The 18,318-nt window shown below is 40.1% G+C and overlaps 1 protein-coding gene across 3 annotated transcripts in view; it reads right to left on the reverse strand.

Annotated features, from left to right (window-relative positions):
* Positions 1–454: 454 nt before the first annotated feature.
* The window catches only part of KCMF1 (potassium channel modulatory factor 1), a 71,338-nt gene continuing 53,474 nt past the window's right edge, over positions 455–18,318 (reverse strand). For all 3 annotated transcript variants that reach the window (XM_056568994.1, XM_056568986.1, XM_056569000.1), the window contains exons 2-7: positions 13,137–13,304; positions 11,939–12,078; positions 9,939–10,040; positions 6,173–6,347; positions 3,464–3,746; positions 455–2,166 (exon numbers count right to left, since the gene is read on the reverse strand). In XM_056568994.1, the coding sequence (XP_056424969.1) occupies positions 1,905–2,166; positions 3,464–3,746; positions 6,173–6,347; positions 9,939–10,040; positions 11,939–12,078; positions 13,137–13,304 (1,130 nt within the window). In that variant the 3' untranslated portion in view covers positions 455–1,904. The remainder of the gene's footprint in view (positions 2,167–3,463; positions 3,747–6,172; positions 6,348–9,938; positions 10,041–11,938; positions 12,079–13,136; positions 13,305–18,318) is intronic.

An 18,318-nucleotide genomic window follows, 5' to 3' on the forward strand; every position in this document is an offset into this window, starting at 1 on the left:
TTTACATTGCAAAAGAAAAAGAAAAAAACGAAAACTGCTACCCACTGCGCCAGGCCCTTTATGAAAGTCTATGCACAAAAAGAACACTGTACATATTTTTACAAATAGGATTAATAGTATAGGCATGTAGGTGGCATGATTTTTAATCAAAGGCTGCCGAAAGAATAATCATAAAGTAACAATAAATAAAAAAGTGCTAACATTAGCATTAGGAATTACATATTGTATACTGACAAAATGTTGGGGGAATCCTCAAGCTCTCCTTTTGCAGACAAGTCTCTGCAAACTATTAAGCAAATACATAAATAAGAATTCAGAAAAATGTTTAAGAAGGTGAAAAAAGGCTTCTTTAAAACTAAGACAACATAATCTGGGGTAACTTGTTTTTAACAGCATTTAAAGGAATCAGCCTATACCTGGATAAAACAAGTTAAACAGTTGAAAACTTTTTGTGTTTTTTTTTTTTCTAATTTTTTTTAATAAACAACCACATAAAAAAAAGAATAAGCAAACAAACCTTTTAACACAGAAAAAAAATTGGTTTAAGGGATCACAAATTGTGCAATTTCAAACAGTGGGGTTAACTGTAATGCCATTTTACAGGAAATGCTAAAGAGGTTGTGCAAGATTGGAGGAAAATTTACTAAATAGGATAACATAAAAAACTGCTATACTTACTAAAGAAATCTGCTGCCACTCCAGCACCGCACTCCAGTGGTCATTGACTATCTTTGTTCACCTTGCTGAGACAATGATGTGCTCTGATGTAAACTGCAGCCATTTACTGAACATGCAGTCTCTTGCTGTTCACTGCGGGAACACGCCACTGGCTGCAGGGGTCACACATGTACGGTATATAGGCATGCCGTCACTGCAGCAAGGTAAACAAAGACTAGCGTTAATCAGAAGAACGGCGGTGCTGGAGCAATAGTAAATTTATCAGGCCAGTATAGTTTTTTTTTATGCCGTTTCCTCCAGTGAGGATAATCTCGATAAACTCCCTTAAAAAAAAAAAAAAAATGGAACAAATTAGATAAATCAATAAATCAATAAGTCATTTTGGATAACACAATATTTGATCTGAGAGCCAATAACATTTCTCAGATATGGAACAAATGGTATCCAGTAGCAACTGAATTATAGTTTGTCTATAGCACAACTGCTTTTTTTTTTTTTTTTTTTTACTAATAACGATACTGTGCAAATGTTGTGTGGGATGACAGGGCAAGTAAACATTCAGTTAATGCCACTGTAGAACTTGCAGAAAATAAATCACACATTATTCAAAAGATCCAAAGCCACAAGCCACTAGTCCAGGGTAACCTTGCATGTCGTCAGGTGCTGTAACCTTTTGAATAATGTTTAGGAAAGCTTTGGGATTTATGGCTTAATATAATCTAAAATTTAAGCCAGTTTGACTTTTTTTGTGTTTTCTTAATGACAATGTCACTAAAACCTCATGCACGCTGCAAAAAACCTCATGCAGTAATTATGGTAAACCATCCAAGCAGTTTTATTAATTAATATTCATAAATACACACAGCAGCTTCATTAGAGATTTTCCATATACTTTGTTTCCTTTTTCAGTTTGAATGTGGGAGATTAGGAGAGCCTTATTTTGTTTTCTGTTTATGTCAAGGTACAGGAAGCAGACAGCTGCCTCTGGTACTGCTACCTATGTATATCTGCTAGAAGTAAAAATTAGTTAAGTGATTTTGTCATATATATTTGCCTCTGTCTCTTTTCAAATTTTTTTTTTTTTACATTTTTTTTTGAATGTACACAATGTAACAAGAGTGACAGACCGGAAATTACAATCACCAAAACAAACCCAAAGATAGTTGTTTGTCCACTTTCATTGGCAGTTACAGCACAGAGGACATTGTCTGCAAAGGGGGATGTCATCAAAGAGGAGGTGGCGGAGGCTCGTTTCCTTTATTGCTCTCTTTTAGATTTAAGTTTTCTAAAGCAACATCTAAAGGCATTATATCTACACAACCCATTGCCCCAAAATCGGCTATTTCCCCTCGCTCATCCTCATCTGAGGAGGAGCTTTCTTCCTGCATCAATGTAGAAAGCAGCAGCTCTTGGACGAATAGGCTACGATCGGCCCTTTCACTTTCTAATGACTGTCGTTCAGCTTCTGTCATCTTGGGGTCGTTCAACCTGTGAATAGTTTAAAATCAAAAGGATCTAGTCAAATGAGAGGTGGAAAATTTTCACACAATTTCATGTAGACAATGGGAATATAGTTCGGTAGACATGGCAATTGTCAACATGTCTCGTATAAAAATTAGTGGAAGCAAAAAACTAACAATGGACCATAGAAATAAATCAGAGGTCATGTTTAGTATTCATAAAGAGGATCTTTCATTTCGCTAAGTGTCTATATTAGAAAATACTATTATCACTATAAAATTACAATCATGTTGTATATTTTCTTAAAACTCTGTATTGTGTTTTTCCTCTGGGGTGTGTCCCGACACTAGTAAAATTAACACCAATTGGATAACATAAGACTGGTAACATCCAGCTGTCAATTTCCTCACAGAAATGACAACACAAAGTTATGAGAACAGTTATGCTACAGATTTTTTTTTTCTTGAGGAAGCAGGTCAAAGAGACCCTCTTTAAGGGTACGTTCATATGTACAGGATCCTGCGCAGGATTAGTAACTGCAGGTTAGAAGCTGTGCTCAGTCATTTAGTTTACACTGTAATCTGCAGCAGAAAATCCTGCGCATCAAATCTGCGTACATGTGAACAGATTAGAAAGTTTAAGAAGCAGCCCTATTTGACCACTACAGCCACTGACTATTAGTTGCTATTTCCAGGTCCAGTGTGTTTTGTGTAGTGTTGTTTTATACACAATAGGAAATGTTTTTAATTATTGAAACAAATACTGAAGTTATGCAGGAGTAACCAGTATGCCCATAGTAACCAGTCAGATCGCTTACTTTAAAAAAAAGAAACAAACAAAAAAAAAAAAAATCTGACGGGTTGCTATGAGTTGCTGCTCCACTTTCTTCTGCACAGGTTTTGATAACTCTTACCCTATGTGTATGACAGAATGCCTTAAAATTTGTAAGGATATATATATATGGCCATGATATATTAGATCAAAATAATGATTCTGTTACCCGACTAGACATGTGAAAATAAATTATACTGATCAAATGGAAAGGGTTCGAACATGGAACACGCAAATTGTTGCCCAACTGCTCAGTTCAGAGCCTAAGTTTCTTGTAATAGATGCAAGTTTCTAGGTGAGCATTTTAGGCCTAACCTTACAACATCTGGACCAAATATCTTTTTTTTTTTTAACTGCACTGACAGGAAGGTGTCACTAAGACAGAACCCTGTGAATAAACTTAGCGACTAATTGATTTTGGAGGGATATCAAAAAAGAAAATCTCACTTGCTTACTGAATACCTAGTTTGTTTTTACTATAAAGAAGCCATACCTTGTGAGGAGAAACTGTGAATTCTGTATTGTTTGCTGATTGTTTTCCGTATTGGATGTGTTGGTTGTTGCTGTGGATTGGGTGATTGTGGTGGTGACACTACTTGCATTGTTGCGCCTAGTTGCGTTACGTGCCGTTTCTAACTGTTGCCGTGCTGCCTGTGCCTGCTGTCTCTCTAGCTGTAACTGCATCTGAAGCTGATGCAACTGAGATGCAGAAGGACCCGAGGAGTTAAGCTGACCACCCGTTGAGCGCCTCACCCCTGATAATTGGGATAATAACTCTGCATAAAAAGAAAACAAAATATGAACACACAATCCTAAAATGGTTAATACAAATATATACTGTTATCTCAAAAGGGAGGTATTCTATGGCATTTAAAACTCATACTGCAGCCTGCTAAAGCAGTGAATTGTTTGAAAGTGGGCTTGGAGTGCACTAAATATAAAAAACTAATCATATTCATCATCCATAATCCCCCGGAACTCCTGATTGGTTTAGCAGGCATTTGCATCAAAGGAAGCAGCAGGAAACCGGTGCTGAAGGGGATCTGGGCAGGAATGTATTTTTTTTATATTCTATTGTTAGTGTCCCCCAAGTCCCCTTTCAAACCATTTCATGATGCTGGAATACCCATTTAAAATGTGTAATCTGTAACAGTCATTACAAAAATTCTATTTTCACAAAATAAAAATGTAGGCAATTTTAAGAGTTTCTGTATTTTAGTAGCTTATTTGGAAAATTGGTGCTAAACATGCAATCCCACCTTCCCCTGATTCCAATCCTAAACAGCTATTGCTTTGCCACTACACAGTAGCTGTATATGGTCAGAAGCATAGCTGCACTGTCCCTCACTGCTCTTAGTGCTCTCTTCACATAATTCCAGAATATAGAGCATCCGGCAAGGCATTAGGTAAACATAGACAAAGGCCTGCTGCTGCCCATACTCAACCGTGTGTCTCAATAGGTTTTCCAGATGCCGCACCTCAGGCACACTCCCTCTATAGCATTGGCTACGCCATTAGGTATTGCCCCTAAAATTCTAAACAATTTACAGGTTGTCCACCAAAAAAGCCCACATGAAAGATAGTCCCCCTTGGGTCTAAAACAAAGAAGAAACAGAAAGGTTAAAAGCCCCAGTGCCCCCTCAACTTCTTAGTGTTTTCCTGTTCCTACAGATCCAGGAGAGAGGTTCTCAGGGATTTCTCTAGGCCTCATGTTATTTTGCTTTAACCCTTGGTTTATGGGTCTAGGGATCAGTCTCTTAGGGGGTCCCAACTCCCTAGTTTATTGACGGACCTGCGCAGGAAAACCAGAATAAAAGGGGACTTGCTATGGGTGCTATGCCACAAAGTGGTGGTGACAGAGGATATGCTCGGTCACCGCCACTTATCGGCATAGTTCCACAGCAAGTCCCCTTTTTTCCTGGTTCTCCTGCAGAGGTCCATCGACAAGCTGGTTCTCCGATCATCGTCCAGGAAGTGGTGCAGCAGCCGTGGATAGTGCCAGTTGTCACACTTTTATTCTCCAAACCCATGCTTAAAATGGCAACAGGCTTTCTTACAGATTCAGTAGAGGTGTCCGCAAGGATAGCAGCCAGATTGGCAGGGCTATCCAACTCCGCTAGAAGAGCACTATGGCTCAAATATCGGCAGGAGGATACCACTTAAAAGTCAAAGTTGTGTTCTATTACTTTCACAGAAAAGTCTGTTTTTGAAAAGGGGCTGATAAAAAAAAAAAAAATTCCAGTAGAAAAACCTAAAAATAAGATGAAAAATTTTAATTTCCAAGGTAAAAGACCTGAAAACACCAGAGAAAAAAAGGGAAACAAAGAGAGTTATCCTATCCCTGTCAAAGATCAAGAACAGTGACGTTAGGCTGATTGGAGGATTTCCTTCCTCAATGAGAAAGGATAAAATCAAATTCTTGGATTCTGAAGATCATAAGAGATGGTTACAAGAGAATTTTCCTCACTTTCTCCTCCAAGATTCTTCAAATAAAAACAGCCATGCATTCTTTAAAAAAATAAAATAAAATAATAAAAAGTTAGAGGCTGTAACTAGAGATGAGTGAAGTTACAGTGATTTGATTCGTGATGAACTACTCGGCAGTTGCTGACTTTAGCCGGCATAAATGAGTTCAGCTTTCAGGTGCTCCGGTGGGCTGGAAAAGGTGGATACAGTCCTAGGGGAGAGTCTTAATCATGTTTAGTTGGTAATTTCTCATGTGGGCTGTCATGAAGAATGACCTGTAAAGTTAGAATTATGACTTACCGATAATTTGGTTTTCTGGAGTCCACTATTATCCATTATATCCCTCCCTCTGTTCTAAGTGTAACAAATAGTTTCTGCATATATCCCAGTGTCTAGTAAGTAATGTGTAAAACACTGAGGAGGTGAAAAACTTTGTTTTAATCTCTCCGTTTCAGAGTCCTATTAGATCCAAGGCTGTCAACACTTATCCCCTAAGTTTTAATGACAATGGACGTAAATGTACATACTGGTGACCTGGTAGTTAACACACCAACAGCTGGAGGCACAAAATGGGTTGGGTCACGGGCGGTTCCACAGTGTAAAATATGCTGCGGATCCATTACGTTTGACCCTACCCTTAAAAATATTCTCTATTAAGCAATAACCTACTGTGACTCATTGATCTTTTGATGGTTTGTTTACATTTTTTTTTTTTTTTTAACTATGGACAACTTACCAGCTATAGGATCCATTGCTTCCCTATTGCTTGGAGAGTATGAGCTCTGTGATGACGAAAGCCCTCCAGTGGAACTGCTAGTAAAGTGCATGTTTGATCGGCGAGCTCGTGGACCACCCAACCCTCGGCCAGGGTGAAACATCCTTCGTACGTGTCGAACTCCACTGGATTCATCATAAGCAACAGTTAAGGGAAGGGGGTATCCAAGCAAAATAAATAAATAAATAAAATAAAAAAACTAGGAGTCTTATTTTTTTTTTTTTTTATAATCCAGAACATAGTGGGAGATTTATCAAAACCTGTGCAGAAAAGGGTAGAGCAGTTGCCCATAGTTACCAGATTTCTTCTTTAAATTGTTATAAAGGCCTCTGGAAAATTAAAAAAAAAAGCAATCTTGTCAAATTTCCCTCTGCACAGGTTTTGATAAATCTCCCCATAATCCTTTCCAGCTGCAGCATCCTCTTTGCCCAAGCTGAAGGACAGGCTGGGAAAACGTCTAGGACTAGCCCTCCTCTGTGCTCACTCCTGTCCTGTCTATCATAATGCGGTCCGAAAACAGAGAGGAGGGGGGTTAACAGAGCATTCTGCAGCAAGTGAATGAACAGACCCAGCATAGCAGACTCAGGGAGAAAGCGAATGCATGGTGAGTGAGGGCAAGCTCAGTGCTTGCCTCAGACATGCCCCTTCCTGAGAAATGGATGTCAGAATAAGTGAGCAGCAGAACAGAGAGATCTATGAGCTAAATACAGAAGCTAAACACACAAAAAAAAATACTTGTAAAGAATCTGCAAAATCTAGTGAGTAACATATATAAGCAATTTTTTTCTGTGATATGATCACAATACTGATATGATTATTAAATTTGATTATTATATAATATAATAAAAATAGAATATATAACAATCATTATCACATTATATTACCGTATATACTCGAGTATAAGCAGAGTTTTTCAGCACGATTTTTTGTGCTGAAAACACCCCCCCTCGGCTTATACTCGAGTGAACTTTCCACCCGCAGTGGTCTTCAACCTGCGGACCTCCAGAGGTTTCAAGACTACAACTCCCAGCAAGCCCGGGCAGCCATCGGCTGTCCGGGCTTGCTGGGAGTTGTAGTTTTGAAACCTCCGGAGGTCCGCAGGTTGAAGACCACTGCGGCCTTCGACATCATCCAGCCCCCTCTCACCCCCCTTTAGTTCTGTACAGTACTCACCTCCGCTCGGCGCTGGTCCGGTGCTGCAGGGCTGTCCGGAGAGGAGGTGGTCCGGTGGGATAGTGGTTCCGGGCTGCTATCTTCACCGGGGAGGCCTCTTCTAAGCGCTTCGGGCCTGGCCCCAGAATAGTCACGTTGCCTTGACAACGACGCAGAGGTACGTTCATTGCCAACGTACTTCTGCGTCATTGTCAAGGCAACGCCTCTATTCCGGGCCGGAAGCGTGGAGAAGAGGCGCCCCCGGTGAAGATAGCAGCCCGGAACCACTATCCCACCGGACCACCTCCTCTCCGGACAGCCCTGCAGCACCGGACCAGCGCCGAGCGGAGGTGAGTACTGTACAGAACTAAAGGGGGGTGAGAGGGGGCTGGATGATGTCGAAGGCCGCAGTGGTCTTCAACCTGCGGACCTCCGGAGGTTTCAAAACTACAACTCCCAGCAAGCCCGGACAGCCGATGGCTGCCCGGGCTTGCTGGGAGTTGTAGTTTTGAAACCTCTGGAGGTCCGCAGGTTGAAGACCACTGAGGGCGGATGATGAGAAGAGGATGATGAAGGGGGGGGGGGGGGATTATGAAGGGGGGGGGTGTGGGATGATGAAGGGGGGGGTGGGATGATGAAGGGGGGGTGGGATGATGACAAGGGGATGATGAAGGGGGGGTGTGGGATGATGACAAGGGGATGATGAAGGGGGGTGGGGATGATGACAAGGGGATGATGACAAGAGGATGATGAAGGGGGGGTGTGGGATGATGAAGGGGGGTGGGGATGATGAAGGGGGGATGTGTGGGATGATGACAAGGGGATGATGATGAGGGTCTGGATGATGACAGGCGATGATGATGATGAGGATGTTAATGACGGGTCTGGATGATGACAGGGGGGGATGATGTATTTCCCACCCTAGGCTTATACTCGAGTCAATAACTTTTTCCTGGGATTTTGGGTTGAAATTAGGGGTCTCGGCTTGTACTCGGGTCGGCTTATACTCGAGTATATACGGTAAATAATTATTTTAAATTATTAAACTACTGAAGGAAACCTGAAGTATTTATAGTTACATTACTCAAAGCATTTATGGGGAAGGTGAAGACTGGCAGTCGAAAGCTGTCCATTATGTAACCCTCCTGTCTATATCATCTATAAAATTCCGCAAAATCCAGTGACTGACTGTCATATCTGTATCACGGTACATCTATGTAAAGACAGGGTAAAAAAAATACCTGTAGACAATTGCACATTTTAAACTTGCTTACTGTCCGTACTAAAATAAATTACAACATGTTTATGAGATTAACTAACCAAATGAATTCTATGCCATTCTCATTTCACTACAAGAGACATTTAAGAGATTTATGAAATTTTATCCAAAAGGAAGAGTGGAGCAGTTGCCCATAGCAACAAAAAAGATTGCTTTAAAAAAAATAATGCAGTAGCATCACAAGACAAACTTAACTCTCTGGGAATTTATATTCTGATTATTATTGTGTGCATTAACTGACAGCAAGTCAAGATCTAGTACACACTAAGGAGTTAATACAAAAAGCATACTAAAATACTGTAAAGTTGCAAAACTCTTCATTGAGTTCACACTACAAAATTCTGCAGATATCAACTTGCACCTCACGCTCAATTATTTGAATGGGTTTTGCAGTGCTCAGTTTGGTATCCAACAGAATGAACATCTGTCAGGAAAGTCCCGTATGTAGATGAGACAGCACATATACCCGCAGATTCCGGATCATTTCTGTTCCATTCAGAAGATTGCAGATCCAGAGGAATTCAGCAAGGAAATTCATCTCTCTGACATTGCTCAGTGTGACTTTACCATAATGGTCCCTGTAATTTCAAACAACTAGCCTATGTGATCTTACAAAATCACCATCAAAACCTTCAAAAGCAACCTGAAACCCCAAATTTTAATAGGCAACAACCTCCAATAACCCTGCTGCCAATGTACTGCAATATCAAAGGCCACTTTCCTCATTGATGTATATTGTACTTATTTATATTATAACGTTATGTTAGGATATGTATTTTAATCCCTGGAAACAAGAGTGCTCTAAAAATAAAATAGTAATAATTTTACCAAAAAGACTTCTCCCCCCCAAAAAATGTTTTGGCCTCTTTGCGTCTCATTTCTCTGCTTGGAAATCTGTCTCTTTCTTTCTGCTCACAAAGTACTTTGCAAACCCAGTACATCAATAACACTCTTGTTTCCACATGCCACCTATAAGAACAGCACTGACATTCATCCCCCAGCACAGTGCCAAGCTGTACAGTCCAGTGCACTTTTACCAGAACGATGTCATAGCATAGCAAGCAGGAGTAACTGTTGTGCTGTGATTGAAAAGCAACCATCATTGCTGAACTCGGCAGCCCCAAAAAGAATAAATGGATTGCTGGCAGCACCATTCGGATTGATCAGGGTCTCACCACAGCTTGTTTTCCCCTATCCTGTGAATGGGGGATAACCCTCTAATAATGATGAAATGTTGTATGAATTCATTCAGAGTTCACATTATTACCAAAAAATACCAAGCATAAAAAAGGATATTAGATCTCTGGGAGCTCTGTGTTCAAGTGTAAGATGGGCAGCAAAATCATCTGTGACGTGATTTGGATCTCCCCCTGGTAATGCTGCACAAATTGGGCAAATCTGTAAAGATACAAATAGAATTATATAACTGAATGACATAACTTTTCACACAAATGATCTATAGTAAGGCATGACACATAGGAGCCTTTACTATTGTGTTACTGTATAAAAGATAGTATCCATACTAAGACTGGTACCACATAAATCAGCAGTAATACTTCACCTTCCTTCTAATGACACCTACGTTTAGGTTACAGTATTAATCACACAGTTTCGTTAGTTTTAGTTTCTTTAGTCTTTCTGGGACATAGAAAACGGAATTTCCATGCTAGAAACATCTGGCACAACGCAGCAGGTTACCGTTGAATTCAACAGGACTCTGCTGCACCGGAATCTCTGTATATACATTTTAAGGGTCCTTAAAGTACACTAAGTGGCAGTGATTTACATGAGGTAGCATGTGCTGTACATAGACTAGCAGTGATTTACTTAAGGGGGAGTGTGCTGTACACTGAGCTGGCTGAGTGGTCATATATCTTCTACAGTTCACTTTCAGACTGTCTGAGTATCACACACACCAGCTCAGTGTACAATACATGCTTCCTCATGTAAATCACTGACCATCTGCACCAACGGTATTCCTCTCTCTGACTGATACCCTGATAATCAAACAGGTAGCAAAACACTAATATCTTGGGATTGGGGGGAAAGCGTATTAAACTATAAATAGGATTACACTCGGGGCCCCCCCCTAAGCAATCACATGATGATTACAACTCTGTTTGGGGAGGCCACAGGTCATCTTTAATCTGTAGGCGACATAGGGCATACCTAGGGCATGGAGTGTTTAATGTCTATGAAGCAAACGCTCTTACGATCTCAGTAACATCTTAAGTCTGATCAAAATGCTTAAGATTTAAAATCCTCTGCCCAACCGACACCTCTGCAATCAAATAAAAAGTAATTCAAAATAATCAAAAAGTAAAACATGTAAAACTAAAATGGTCTAAAAGAAAACCTACAGATGATGGCACAAAAAAATTGTCCCTCATACAGCCCTGTACACGAAAAAATTTTAAAAAAAAAGTTATAGGGGTCAGAATACGGTCATTTTAAGCATACTTATTTTGTGAAAATGTAAGTAGCACATTAATAGAAAAGCTATGTAAATATGGTTATTGTTTTAATCGTACTGATCCATAGAATAAAAACATCGTGTCAGTTTTAGGGTAGGTTCACAATGACTATAAAATTACGTCCGGAGATTCAGAGTGCACTGCGTGGACATTGCCAATGTCTTTGGCGTAGATTTCGTCTCAAGAATGAGTGAGATCATTGCTTTTGGCGGAGAACCACTACTGAAAATCCATAGTGTGCACTTTGCAGCAGAACCCCATTGCCAGAATTCTGTACTGAAACTCTGTAATGTGAACCTAGTCTTATTGTAAAGTGCACTGCCACATTGGTGTACCGCCTCAGTCCGTGATTGGCTGAGTGGGGAAGTTCATGTGGAGTCCATACATTGCAGGAATTAGGAATAAGTTGTGACCAATGAAAGGCCAGGAGTGTCGGCAATTGTAGGGGATAGGAGCAGGAGAGTATACCTTGTGTATTATTTTTACACTACAGCAGAACACTATAAATTCTAGCATCACTGCAGAAGCCTGAGATTGGATGCGGCTGTCACAGGGTGGTACAACAGGTCATAGGTGAATAAGTGTTTTTTTTTTCTTAATACAATTTCTGGCAGCTGGTTTAATTTATTTAACTTTTGGATAATCCCTTTAATAACAAACTACTTAGATTCCAATATTTTTAGGGAAGTAGCAAATTGAATAAAACCATGGCGATATGCAGAAAAGTTTACAACGAAAATACTCACATACATAACAAAGACCCCAGTGAATGTGAACTTATTAGATAACATTCTGATTAAAGACAATACTACTTCCACTTACCACTTCTGTTGAGGTTTCTGCATGCTCTGAAGTCACATGCTCTTGTAAAGACGTCTCAGTATAACCCATTTTACCACAATAAGGACAAGTAAAAGACTGCGGCTGCTCGACAGAGAAAGCTTCCCCACCATAGTATAAATCTGTGAGGAAAATAGATAATGGCTATAGAAGCGGAATTGTAAAATAAACACAGACAATATTTACAAACAGGATGCAGTTATAATTTGTAGAAAGGAATAGCTATTCTTATTTGCTGCACTTTCCCATTCATGTACATATATTTCCCCATAATGTTTTGGGCTACTTCACACTACTCAATCTCCACCTGAGATTCCACCTGTAGAGGGCGCCTACAGAATAAGTCAGTGCTAGAACCGCTCATGGTCAAGGGGAGATTAGGAACGGCTTTGTAGAGAATTAAAAAAATAAAAATAAAAAAAAAATTTTTTTTTTTTTTTTTTTAAGTTGGTCTTTATATGGCCATTAAAAAAAAAAAAAGTGTGAACATAGCTATCAGTCAAAACAGATTTTAGGGAATCTAGTGAATAGCAAATAATAATATGTGTAGATAACTATTAGCCTGTAGCTTTAATCTGTGATATATCACAAAATATGCCGAACATGAAAGACATTTTATTGCTATGTCAATTACTAGGAGACTTGCTGTTCAATCTACTGTTGTAACAAACTTAAAGCCCCTTTAAACATGATTTCAAAAATTTGTGTACATTTGCTGGGCAATATGATTTCTTTATGAAGCTTGGAAAACTTTAGCTTGAGCACTGTCACTTCAAAAAATTTCACATGTGTCTTGGGCAGGATACGTTTTGTTTTTTTTTAGGTTTGTGTCAGTGCTAAGACCCCCACCGATCATTTGATACAGCCAGGAGAAGCGCTTGGCTAAGTGCTTCACTCCCCAGCCTGCTTCACTGTCAGTCTTGCTACAGGAAACACTTTCCAAGTCTAAGGAGACTGTCTCCTGAAGTGAAATGAAGACAGCAGGAGGGAATCGCTTAGTTTCTCTGGCTGTGTCTAACAATCATTGAGGGTCTCCGCACTGAGACCCAAACCAATCCAAAAATGTTGGCATGTCTCTAGGGCATGTCAAGAGTTTTTTTTTCTATACATTTTTGAAAAGAACACTTGAATTTTTTTTAACAATGCTGAAGAACTAGGAATAAAAACAATGCACTCTTACCAAAGTCTACCCTTGTCAATATGCACTGCATTGGATGGTCAGTTGTGTGTCTTGTTGTTGTTGCACCACTTTCATAGCAAGATGCACACAAATCGTAGTCGTAGCAGATTAAGCACTTGTATCGTCGGCCTCTAAAGTTTCCTTTTAAACATGCATCGCAGCTGACACCTAAAAAATATAAATAGTGAGGTTAGGATTTTAACAAAGTAAGAAATCAAATAAAACATTTTAGAGGGGTGTCTGCATCTATCCAAAGGACCCCAAGATCTCTGGGCCAGCACCGCAGCGAAAGAGAGAGAGATTATATATTTAAGGGAAAACCCAGTAAAAGCTTTACACGCTACCCAGTGCCCGTATAATGCATAAACATCATGGTTCCTCTAAAAGGTATACTTTACAGTTTCCTGCTCTTTCTTGAAGATGGTGATCCCAATATATTACATTTATATGTTCCAGGTAGGAATAAATGCTTGAGCAGACAACACCGTTAAAGGGGTACTCCGGTCGAAAACCTTTTTTCTTTAAATCAACTGGTGCCCGAAAGTTAAACAGATTTGTAAGTTACTTCTATTTAAAAATCTTAATCCTTCCATTACTTACCAGCTGCTGAATACTACACAGGAAATTCTTTTCTTTTTGGAACACAGAGCTCTCTGCTGACATCTCTGTCCATTTTAGGAACTGTGCAGAGCAGCATATGTTCGCTATGTGGCTTTTCTCCTACTCTGGACAGTTCTTAAAATGGACAGAGATGTCAGCAGAGAGCTCTGTGTTCCAAAAAGCTAATAAGTACTGGAAGGATTGTGATTTTTTTTAATATAAGTATGCAATTTACAAATCTGTAACTTTCTGGCACCAGTTGATTTAAAAAAAAAAAAAAAAAAAAAAAAAAAAAAACACCGGAGTACCCCTTTAAATAACCACAGCCTTTTTTACAGTAATACCTGTATATGCTAGGAGTTATACATCGCAGAAACTGTTGAGTAAAGAGTGTTGCATGCAGAGATATTTTTACTGTTCAAACATCAGGCTTCACATAACAGAAACCACAAAAAAAGTGAACAGCGTCTAATGAACAAATCACTATTTCATGCATGCTGAGTTGATCAACTAATAGAAAAAAATATTTTCGTCATCACAGACAAGGATTTGTTTTCACAGAGAGTGACCCTAAGATAAAAGCCTAAATGTACTCCTGCTGACGGGTTATTTTTAGACCAAGCTTAGAAAATCAGACCAGAAAATAATTTGTGTGAACCTCAAACAGCAAAATGCCGTACCTTTAAAGGTTTAACTCTTCATTATGTGTTCATGAACGGTCCAGTGATCATCTACTCCACCTTTCCATACACAGAACTATATGAACCAAAAATGAAAAAGAACCAAGCTGCACGCCTGTGCGTTTGTAGGATCTACGGCCTTGAGAATCTAAAATAGTGGCACAAGGAATGTTTATGGCATATGGTGTTACTACTGGGTGTATATTCAGCAGCTTGGAGGTTGCCCAATGATGCCATATGTTCCTAAGAATTATTTGTCTTTTCTTTGAAAAGAATACTACAGCTTAAACAATATAAATACCGTAATAATAATTTAACTACTAACTTATAAATAACAGAAAAAGCTACACACAATTGTATTGGTTATTTTTGCTACTCTTTATATTTAATAGAGTTTAACCCCTTAAGGACTCAACCCATTTGGGCCTTAAGACTCAGGCAATTTTATTTTTACGTTTTGCTTTTTTCCTACCTGCCTTCGAAAAATCATAACTTTTATATTTTCATCCACAGACTAGTATGAGGGCTTGTTTTTTGTGCGACCAGTTGTCCGTTGTAATTCCATCACTCACTTTACCATAAAATGTATGGTGCAACAAAAAAAATACTATTTGTGTGGGGAAATTTTTTTTTTTGCTAATTTTGGAAGGTTTTGTTTTCACGCCGTACAATTTACGGTAAAAATGACATGCGTTCTTTATTCTTTGTGGCAATATGATTAAAATGATACCCATGATAACATACTTTTCTATTACTGTTGTGTTAAAAAAAAAAAAATCGCAAACTCTTTAACCAAATCAGTACGTTTAAAATCCCCCTTATTTGAAGGCCTATAACGTCTTCATTTTTCCGTATAAGCAGCGGTATGAGGGCTCATTTTTTTGCGCCGTGATCTGTACTTTTTATTGATACCATATTTTCTGATATAAAACTTTTAATCAATTTTTTACACATTTTTTGGGAATAAAATGTTATAAAAAAGCAGCTATTTTGGACTTTTTTTTTTTTACGTTCACCGTACAGTATCATTAACATTTTATTTTAATAGTTCAGATATTTACGCACGCGGCGATACTGAATATGTATATAAAATGTGTAGAAAATGGGACAATTTACGTTTTTATTGGGGGGAGGGGGTTTTTCACATTTTTTTTACTTTCATTTTTACACTTTAATAGTCCCCATAGGGGACTATTAATAGCAATCATTCGATTGCTATTACTGTTCAGTGCTATGTATAGGACATAGCACTGATCAGTGTGATCTGTCATCTTCTGCTCTGGTCTGCGGGAAGGCAGCAGAGGCAGGTGATGGGACCTCCATCTGCCGTGCTGGATGATCGGATCGCCGCAGCTGCGCTGCAGGCGATCCGATCATCCATTTTAGTGACCGCGATGCTGCAGATGCCGTCATCTGTATTGATCACAGCATCTGAGGGGTTAATGGCAGACATCCACAGGATCGCGGATGTACACCATTACTGGCGGGTCCCTGGCTGCGATCAGCAGCTGGGACCTGCCGCGCATAATTCGGGCATCGCTCCGATGCTCGCGGTTATGTTTAGGATGTAAATGTATGTCCTGGTGCGTTAAGTACCAGCTCACCAGGATGTACATTTACATCCTGCGTCGTTAAGGGTTAAACATCATTGCTCCATGTTAATTGGGTGTTCTGAGTCAAGCCATGTTCACACAGCAGAATTTCCGAGCAAAATCCGGCAGCAAAATTCTGCTTGGAAATTTTGTTGTTTTCAATGGGATTCCGCTGCACTATGCACATGGTGGAATTTCTGTGGCGAAAACATCTGCAGAGGAAATTCCAATTGACATGGCAATTCTTTCTGCGGAATCAGCTCAGAAATGCATTGCAGTCTATGGAGACAGCCGATGTCCGCTGTGTAACGTCTTCCCACAATTTCCGCAGGCACCCTCACAAAACTTATACCCCATGCACAGGACAGGGGATAAATGTCAAACTATCCACAGACTATGCATGGAGCAGAGAGTTGTGCATGCGTGCAACCTAGAGATGGTAAGTTTTTTGTTTTCTTTATGTTTTTTCCTTTTTTTTGGTATATTGAATATGTTTTATAATGGAAAATAATGTTTATTACAGGTACATGTTATTCAAACTATATAACATTAGGATCTTCATGAAAGAGATCTGAGAATCATTGCATGTTTTCCAGTCTCACCTGAAGACAAGTAAATCCTGGAACACAATTCTAAGGGTGCATTCACACGCTAGTAACTAGCAGCAGGTTCCCGCTATGAGTTATGCTACTACACTGCTAAAAAAAAAAAGGAACACTTAAACACCACAATGTACAGTAACTCCAAGTCAATCACACTTCTGTGAAATGACACTGTCCACTCAGGAAGCAACACTGATTGACAATCAATTTCACATGCTGTTGTACAAATGGAACAAACAGGTGGAACTTATAGGCAATTAGCAAGACACTCCCCAATAAAAGGAGTGGTTCTGTAAATGGTGACCACAGACCACTTCTCAGTTCCTATGGCTGATGTTTTGGTCACTTGAATGTGGCTTTTACTCTAGTGGTAGAATGAGACAGGAATCTACAACCTACACAAGTGGCTCAGATAGTGAAGCTCATCCAGGATGGCACATCAATGCGAGCTGTGGCAAGAAGGTTTGCTGTGTCTGTCAGCGTAATGTCCAGAGCATGGAGGCACTCTACCAGGAGACAGGCCAGTACATCAGGAGACGTGGAGGAGGCCGTAGGAGGGCAACAACCCAGCAGCCGGAACGCTACCTCCGCCTTTATGCAAGGAGGAGCAAGAGGAGCACTGCCAGAGCCCTGCAAAATTACCTCCAGCAGGCCACAAATGAGCATGTGTCCACTCAAACGGTCAGAAACAGATTCCATGAGGGTGGTATGAGGGCCCGGCCTCCACAGGTGGGGGTTGTGCTTACAGCCCAACACCATGCAGGACGTTAGGCATTAGCCAGAGAACACCAAGATTGGCAAATTCATTGGCATTCTACACAGATGAGAGCAGGTTCACACTGAGCACATGTAACAACAGTGACAGAGTCTGGAGACGCTGTGGAGAACGTTCTGCTGCCTGCAACATCCTCCAGCATGACCGGTTTGAAGGTGAGTCAGTAATGGTGTAGGGTGGCATTTCTTTGGGGTCCGCACAGCCCTTCATGTGCTTGCCAGAGGTAGCCTGACTGCCATTAAGTACAGAGAGGGGATCTTCAGACCCCTTGTGAGACCATATGCTGGTGCGGTTGGCCCCGGGTTCCTCCTAATGAAAGACAATGCTAGACCTCATGTTGATGGAGTGTGTGAGCAGTTCCTGCAAGAGGAAGGCATTGATGCTATGGACTGGCCCGCCCATTCCTCAGACCTGAATCCGATTGAGCACATCTGCGATATCATGTCTCTCTTTATCCCCCAACGCCACATTGCACCACAGACTGTCCAGGAGTTGGCAGATACTTTAGTCCAGGTCTGGGAGGACATCCCTTTAGGAGATTATCGGCCACCTCATCAGGAGCATGCCAAGGCGTTGTAGGGAGGTCATACGGGCACATGGAGGACACACACACTACGGAGCCTCATTTTGACTTGTTTTAAGGACATTACATCAAAGTTGGATCCGCCTGTAGTGTGGTTTCCCACTTTGATTTTGAGTGTGACTCCATATCCAGACCTCCGTGGGTTGATAAACTTGATTTCCATTGATTATTTATGTGCAATTTTGTTGTCAGCACATTCAACTATGTAAAGACGAAAGTATTTAATACGATTAGTACATTCATTGAGATCTAGGATGTGTTATCTTAGTGTTCCCTTTATTTTTTTGAGCACTGTATTTATTTGAATAGGTCTGCAAGCAATCTACAAATCTAATATTTCTGAATGTCCA

Source organism: Hyla sarda, chromosome 1 (assembly GCF_029499605.1).
Source record: "Hyla sarda isolate aHylSar1 chromosome 1, aHylSar1.hap1, whole genome shotgun sequence".
In the NCBI taxonomy this organism is placed as follows: Eukaryota; Metazoa; Chordata; class Amphibia; order Anura; family Hylidae; genus Hyla; species Hyla sarda.